The sequence below is a fragment of the Rhagoletis zephyria genome, unplaced genomic scaffold, assembly GCF_001687245.7.
Source record: "Rhagoletis zephyria isolate East Lansing unplaced genomic scaffold, Rhagoletis_zephyria_1.1 Rzeph_scaffold_03789, whole genome shotgun sequence".
NCBI lineage: Eukaryota > Metazoa > Arthropoda > Insecta > Diptera > Tephritidae > Rhagoletis > Rhagoletis zephyria.
Window position 1 is genome coordinate 42,847 of NW_016160872.1, and position 8,161 is coordinate 51,007.

The following is an 8,161-nucleotide window of genomic DNA, read 5'->3' on the forward strand; positions in this document are numbered from 1 at the left end:
AGGTATGTTTTTTACGCGTCTACATTTTGCAACCTCGCAGCAGGGTTGCATTATGGCAATACTAATCACATTTTTTTTATTTATTGGGCACGTTTTCCGTATTTGCATTTAATTTCAGCGTAATTTCTGATGAAAAGAAACAAATCAAGGAAAAGGAATAACAAATATTACGAATTGGTAATTAAGTTAAATAATTACAATTTTTCAGAAACAAAATCGAAAGGCGACATATAAACAATGCACGCAAACAAGAAATGTCTGGCAACACCAGCAAAGTTTTGAGACGATTTTGCGACGACTGCTAGAAAGGGGTGCTCACAGTTTGATGCTAAAAATGTCTCAAAATGTAGACGTCTACATTTTCAGACACAATTTGGAACGAACTGTGAACACCCCAAATGTTCAAATTTGTCAAGTTTAAAAACGCATATCTCCCAGCCGAAAAATGATAGAAAGCTGAAAGCTTACCACCAAATGTAGAATTTAATGTGGAATAAACCTGTGTTTTTAATATAAAAAAAGGATTTTTAAAAATTGATTTTTGAGCACGCTTGGCCCAATTGTGGGGCGTTCAAGTTAGGTTTGATGCCTATCGACCAGTTGAGAAAAAGTAGCACGGGCCCATAGATTTGTATATTTGTAATTCATATTTATATTTTTTTATAAATCTCTCCAGGAACTAAACAAAAAATTCCCTGAACTCTTTACCATGCTGTTAACATCTTTGGCCACCTACACGAACTTAGCGCCACCTGTGCACGCAGGCAGTCAGCGCAGCAACTCGCCAACTCAACAGGGCGTCGCCGCCTCGAGCAGCTCACTATCCACGGTCGCCTCAACGACCAAATCGAAGTTTGGCTTTGTCCCGAACAAGGATCTAGTTAAGTTGAATCCCTGTCAAATTGTATTGGAAACTTTTCAAGCATTCCTCGGCAATCTAGAAATGGAACAAATCGCTACCGTGCTCACAGTGCACACCCAATTGGCCAGCAGTACCGATCTGAAAAACTACATTGAATTGCTAACACCAATTGCTATTGGGCTAGTGAATCAATTGCAAATCTCATCGAGCACTATGAAACAGGTCGTCACTGCGCTTAGCAAATATGTTGCATCACCATATGATGGTCAACGGATTGCTGCAGTGGGTTTGTTCTCACGTCTTGTGCCGCTGAAACCATGCGGAGAAATTTCTTCAGTGATTATGTTGCACTTAAGCTCGGCGCTGAGTGATCCTAATGCCGTTGTGCGTGGAATAAGCATACAAGGTTTAGGATACGTGGGAAGTCTGACTGACCACGATATCGAAAAATACACGGAAACCGCAGTGACCGCACTGTTGAAAGGCATTGATGACACTGCTAGGTGAGTACCATTTTAATCAGTTGGGGGAATTCTAAAAAACTAGTACATTTTCATTGCAGTGACTGCCTTATAAATATTCCACTCGAAAGCATGCGCGGACTAGCACGCATTTTACAGACATTGCCCAGTGATCGTCTAGAATCATTTCATGTCTCGTTAGCGATACGTATTCGGCCTTTTTTCGGCAGCTATTCAAACGAGATACGCGAGGCGTCCATTATTCTCTTTGGCGATCTATGTGAGTCGAAAAAGGCACACGATGCCAATGGCAGCATTTCGCCGAATGCTTCCTCTACAGAGGCGCTGCGGGAGCAATTAATTGCAAACCTATTTCCAATTTTGTTACATTTGAGTGAGGGTGATGCGACAATAATTAGAGTGAGATGGATATTGTTAGACCTACTATGTTCGATGTCAACTTAAAACATTTTCAGGCATGCAAAGGTACTTTACGAAAGGTTTGTGGCTTGTTGAATGCACCAAAAGTGAATGAAATGGCACAACGGCATCTAATCGACCATGGACAGTTAAACTATGGCGTTTTTATAGTCGACTTTGTTAAATTAATTGTAAGCAAGTTGATATTGTACTGGAGTTTTTTCTTAAGATACGGTTTGTTTTCAGGCTATGGATTTGCCAGATTTTATACAGGACTTCATTGACTCGGCAATACCGAAATTGCGTAGCCAATGGGCAGAGGTGCGGGGCAGCGCTGCGATTGTAATAGGTGAATCGCTAATTGTTATTTGAATCAAATATGATCTAATTACCTCAACTCTTGACAGGTATACTCCACAACTTCCTGCCGGAACGGAATACGCAAACCGAGTCCGTGGGAAATAAACTAGCCGCTCTACTAAAAGACGAAAATCATTTTGTTCGCGTTAAGGCAGCCACGGCATTGGGCTATTTCTTTGGGGACATTTGAAAGGAAAAAACCGTTGGCATTTCAGCTAGAAATCAGTAGTGATTTTTTTTAATGCGAATAAAAGCATATGGTCTTATTCCCAAAAAATAAAGTAGGTTTAAAAAGCTTTATAAAATGACGTTTTCATACATTTTTCAATTTATAAAGCTACTTTATTTTTTATGAACCAGGCTAATAGAATTTTGAAAATGCAGTGTACCTTAAAGTATATTATATTAAATAGCACTGTGAATACGTGTCAATGTGATTATAGAAAACTAGAATAATCTTTACTATATGGGACTTTTTCGTATACTGGTATATACATACGTACATTGAACAAATGATTGTCGTATATTACATTTGACGACTTTTGGGAAATCGCGATCGAAGTTTAAAGTCTGTTTTCTTGAAAACGTGGTGGTAGATTCCTTTGAAAATTTTATATGTTGTTTCCAGCTGAAGGAAATATTGGAATTTATTATTAAAAAAAGTTGCACAAAATCTGCAACATTAATTGCTAATTTTATTTACTCACACTTTGTCGTCTGTACAGTTGACAACTTGGTTGTGCTCAATTCATAAACATGCGACAAATTACTAGCAAAATATCACACAAATCATATGGAGGATAACTTTAATTTCAGCTTTATTTGAACATCAAAATATATTAAAGGAAGCATAAGACAAGTCATATTTAAGCAAAAAACAAAACCGACTTCGATTCTCTTATAAAAATTTAAGAGTACCGTTAATTTCTTCATGATCCAAATTAGTTACTAACATTCCTTTAAAAATATATGTATTATAGTAATCGGTTAATAGACCACCACGTTATTCGGTAACAAAAAAAAATACAAATATTCCGACGAACTAATAACCTTCTCTTTTTTTGAAATCGGCTAAAAATAGTTCTTACAAATCTAGTAAATATGTATAAAAATTCAATTCACCTTCACAAAAAAACTTAGTATGTATTTAAAAACAATAGTACCTTAATATTGAAAGGTCCTATCTAAAATTTTTGTTTATTTGCAAAATGATTGAAAACTTAACACAACTTTCAATTCTTTAATTATAAATTTATTTACAATACTGTTTTCAATTGAGCACTATAATTAATTAAATGCTATAGTAGTTGTTTTTGAATTGCATTAAGTTTTCAGTGAGTAATTTACCGACATTTGTACCAAGCACATAAGTATGTACATACATATGTATGTGAGACGTTTTAATTACATTTTTAATATGGTTCTGTAGAAGCATTTGTCTCTTTCTTTCTCCACCAAGTAATTTTTAAGCAAAAAGCAGACTTCAATTCTAATATAAAATTTTAGAACTACCGTTAATTTCTTCATGATCCCATGATCAAATCTAAACCAGTATAGGACCACCCTTGAGGTACGACCGATAAAAAAAAATATCAAAATCGGTTGACGAGATTCAAAGTTATGCGGTAACATACACAAAAAACAAGATAAAATAAAATATTCCGACGAATTAATAACCTACTCCTTTTGAAGTCGGTTAAAAATATAATATAACTTTGCTTATTTGGAGTAAGTCGAAGCAAGTCCGTGCGCTTTAACATCGCGAATGACACTGAAATTTTTACGCTCAATGCTTGCTCAGTAGTAATTCCGAACAAGATTCAAATTTTGTTGTTGTTGTAGTAGCTACAACAACCCCGCCCAGATCGGTTAATATCTCAGTCGTCGTCAAGTTCCTCTTACGACAGTCCTAAGAAGCGTGCAGCTGCAATAGGGTCGGTCCACAGGGACAAAAGCGTTAGGGTTGTCGGGTTTTCCGGGCATACGAAAAGATGTTTCGAGTCATGGCGTGTCTCTCCGCATGCCGGACACTCATTTGGTACATCTGCGTTTAGTCTGCTCAGGTATGAGTTTAACCTTATGCAGTAGGCAGAGCGAAGTTGGGTGGTTCTTGTCTCCCGAGGCAGATGAAGCTCTGCCTCCTCAATGTTCGGTGGTTGTGCGCCTAGAACGGCATTCACAGGTCTGGAGTCTACATAATTCGAGACTGACTCCCTGTGAATGCCATTCAGGTCCTGTCAAATTTTGTCGTATGTGATCTCTCACATACAACAATTTTTTTGTTGAGACTTATAAACACTAAATTTGTATATCTCGAAATCTAAAGGAGATATCAAAAAACTGATAAAGCCATTTGAAAGATCTTGATGAGTTTAGTTTAACTGCATTATTAACTTAATTTGGCCCAATTTTCACATACGACAATCATTTGTTCAGGCGACGATTTATACTCATGAATTATTGTATTTTCTTTTTTATATCTTACGTTTGTGAAGAACGCGTGTAATTCTTTCGATGCACACTTGGTAATCTTAACTTGCAATTTGTTGTTTGAAAATCTGCATTATCCGTTGACAAAGGCCTTATTTTTGTTGTATATATTTGTTTATTGAACATTAAATGTAAATTATATAGTGATTTACCTCATATAATAAATACAAAGACCATTTTAATATTTATGTACCTAAACTTTGCAACTTTGTATTACTTTTATTTCACATATTACCAAATGGAAAATATTCTATACGACCACTGGACCAACCAATAGTTAAAACGGTGTCCGTATTACGCCGATTTATGCTTTGAAAGCAGATATATGAGGGAAACTCTGTGCCCATGCCGGTGAGAAAACAGAGTGGCGAAATTGTCATATCGAATTTTTTCAAACAAGTATTAAAGAGTGCAATACAAGGTGTGTCTTTGAATATAACAGCTAAATATCTGCCATCTGCATCCCAGGCTAAAGATTGTGGCTTGCCGCCGACCTCACGACGACCAGCATTGAACTTGGTTAAGTCAGCAATTTTTAACGCATCCTTGGTGGAGGTACCAGCTATGATAAAAAAGTAAAAATTAGTTTTTCTCCTGAATAAAAAAATAAATTAACAACGCGTATATTGCTTAGTTGGGCTGTGGGCAGCATTATACAAGCCACGACTGTGCTAGTGTCGCGGCTCACCTGTAGCTTGCCTTATCAGGAAATTTTACTATCAGCAACTGCCAGCAGATGGCTTGAGCAACACTCTATACATTTTTATAAATTTAACAAATGCTCGGAGGTGCACGTTGCCTTGAATTTTGTTGTTGTAGCGGCACTACTAAGCCCCGGCTATTTCGGGTCAACCTTCAATCTTTGTCGTCAGCCTCAAGTAACGGTAGGCCCCAGACCAAAGGGAGAGGCGTGTCAGTTGAGTAGGATTGAGGACATGGCGGGCAGTCATTGAGGTCGAGTCTGGACAGGTAGCTGTTGAGGCGGCTACAATATCCAGACCGTAACTGAGCCAGGGTAACGCGGGTCTCTCTTGGCAGTTGAAGCTCCGTCTCTTCTGCAGGGGGCGATTGGGCTCCGATCACGGCATTCATATACGGGAGTCGAGGTAGGTGGTGACCTCCAGAAGCTGCTTACAAAGCATTTTGTTCTGCTCTCTTACCGGGAACACTTGGGCCTCGCTGTGTAGGTGGTGCTCAGGCGCCATCAGAAGGCACCCAGTCTCGCTGTCCGGAGTGCGGCTTTCTGACAAGTCTGTAGCTTCGTCCACTGCGTCCAACTAGTTCCCGGCGTCCAAACTCGTGCTGCGTAATTTAGAACCGGCCGGCCAATTGCCTTGTATGTTGCCAGCAACGTTTCTTTGTCTTTGCCCCAATGCTGGCGGCGAGCGGCTTGAGGAACTTGTTGCGGCTCTGTACTTTGTTGACAACTGCGGTTGTGTGCGTGGAGGAGAGCAGGCTATCAAAGGTGACCCCTAAAATTTTCGGGTTGTTTACTGTCGGTATTGGTGTGCCATCGACGTGAATTCTTAATTTTAGCCTGACCTCCTTCGTCCAGGTGGTGAAGAGGGTCGCCGTTGATTTCGTTGGGGAGAGTGTTAGGCTCCTTGCAGTGAAGAAGCGAGAAAGGCTGGAAAGGTAGCCGTTTACTGAGGTCATAAATTTCATTCCCAGACGCCAATATCGAGCAGTTGCCAGCGTACGAGATCAGGGAAACTCCGTCAGGTGGCTGGGGGAGCTTCGAGATGTAGAAGTTGAACAGTAAGGGGTAGAGACCACCACTTTGTGGAACCCCTTGTTTTATTCTTCTTGGTTTCGAGCTTTAATCTGTGAAAATTACTGACGATTGTCGAACACTCATATAATTCGCCGAACATCGATTCAGACTCTGCGGGAGTGAAGAGGCCACAATCTCTTCTAGCACCGTGGAATGGCAGTCGGTGTCAAATGCCTTTGATAAGTCCTACACTACTGGGACCGTTCTCTCACAGGGGCGGTTGCGATTTAGGCAACGAGTTATTTGGGTGTTTATGGGGTTAAATGCTGTTGCTGGGCTGTGCACTTTACGGAAGCCATGCTAATGCTTCGCTAGGGTTAGGGGGGCATGTGAAATACTACGGAAGTAACAGTTCCTCCAGTGTCTACGCGACCGGGGAAAGGAGCGTTTTCGGGCGATAAGTCTCCTTTGTTGGCGGGATTCCCCGGTTTCAGCAGTGGGAACACTCTCCCTGATTTCCATTCATCAGGAATGATGAGAGTGGTCGTTGACAGGTTGAGGACCTCCGTTAGGTATGCTACTCCCACGGGCCCCAAATGTTTTAGCATCAGCATACAGATTTCGTCAGATCCAAGGGCTTTGGAGGCTTTCGCCTTCCCGATGACCCCTTTATATTCACCGCTTGTGAAAACAAGTGGTGCACTGTTTTTGGGCAATTTGTGTATCCTCCTGGTCCCTCGACATTTGGCCTTGTCTACCGAAGGACAAATTGCCGACCAAAGTAGTTTGCGCATTTCTTCGGGTCCGACGAAGCGCGACTTCAAATGAGATTTCCACTCTGTCGTCACGGTCGACGGGTTGGACAAGGACCTCCCGGTTGACCAGAGCTTACTCACGCCAGAGGTGAAGTTACCGGCCTTCAAGTGCTCTTTCCACTTTTTCGCTTGTACTGATTTACCAGTTGCCGAATCTCCAAATTAAGGGCCTTCAAGCGATGATCCGCGGGATCGACCTGGCGTAGGTGGTTGTTGTTGTAGCAGCATACAAGTGCCCCAAAGAGTTTTTGGGGAGTGTTGCTGGAGTGACAGTCCTTGGCCAAATATAAATCTGGATCGTTCCGGTAACGTAGTCCCGACTGTCGTGGGAACGGGCGTAGGTGGCCACGCTCATTGGCTAGTACAGCTGCTTCCGCGATGCGTCCGGACGGTACAAAGCGAGCCGATAGGGCAATGACTACCCTGCGGAACTGAGGTTCGCCAGCATGTACGTCTGTGGGTGTGGGAAGGGCGGCGAAGCTGCTTTCGGTAACTTCCGCGAATCCGTTCCAATCAGCTTTGTTAAATTTGGTGTAGGCTCGGTGGTCCGCGGGTGCAAAGTCGGTGGGCTTATCGATGGAGATGATTATGGGCAGATGGTCTGATGCTAGTGTTAGTATAGGCCGCCAATAAATAGCATATCAATTTACCAGACCAGCGCTAACAATTTTTAGGTCTGCCGAGCTGCTTCAGCTACCCACAGTCCTGGTAGGCGCGTCGTCGTTTACCAAAAGGGTTCCGCTACGATCATTAGCCAGGCTTGAGTGCCAAAGATCGTGATGCGCATGAAGTCACCTAATGCCATTCGGTTTTCACCTCTGAGTAGCGCACCTATGTCAGGATGATATCCTGCCGGGAAGCAGGTGACGGGGTATATACACGTTAAATATTTCGAGATCGATATCGCCTGACCAGACATCTATGCCCTAACACTTTAGGGTGGTGTCCCTTGGGTCGATATCTTGTTCGATAAGCCGATACTACAATGTGTGGTGTAGGATGAACGCTAATCCACCACCATTATCTCGCTCGCGATCTT

The 8,161-nt window shown here is 41.7% G+C and overlaps 2 protein-coding genes across 2 annotated transcripts in view; one reads left to right on the forward strand and one right to left on the reverse strand.

Moving 5' to 3' along the window:
• The window catches only part of c11.1 (maestro heat like repeat family protein c11.1), a gene marked incomplete at its 5' end in the record, with an annotated part of 25,725 nt that extends 23,276 nt beyond the window's left edge, over positions 1-2,449 (forward strand). The window contains 5 exons of the mRNA XM_017624832.1: positions 677-1,365; positions 1,425-1,743; positions 1,800-1,934; positions 1,990-2,092; positions 2,151-2,449. Of these exons, the coding sequence (XP_017480321.1) occupies positions 677-1,365; positions 1,425-1,743; positions 1,800-1,934; positions 1,990-2,092; positions 2,151-2,293 (1,389 nt within the window). The remainder of the gene's footprint in view (positions 1-676; positions 1,366-1,424; positions 1,744-1,799; positions 1,935-1,989; positions 2,093-2,150) is intronic.
• Positions 2,450-4,589: 2,140 nt separating this feature from the next.
• The window catches only part of LOC108369667 (aladin-like), a 6,556-nt gene continuing 2,984 nt past the window's right edge, over positions 4,590-8,161 (reverse strand). Inside the window, 1 exon segment of the mRNA XM_017624830.1 lies at positions 4,590-5,155. Within this exon segment, the coding sequence (XP_017480319.1) occupies positions 4,818-5,155 (338 nt within the window). The 3' untranslated portion in view covers positions 4,590-4,817.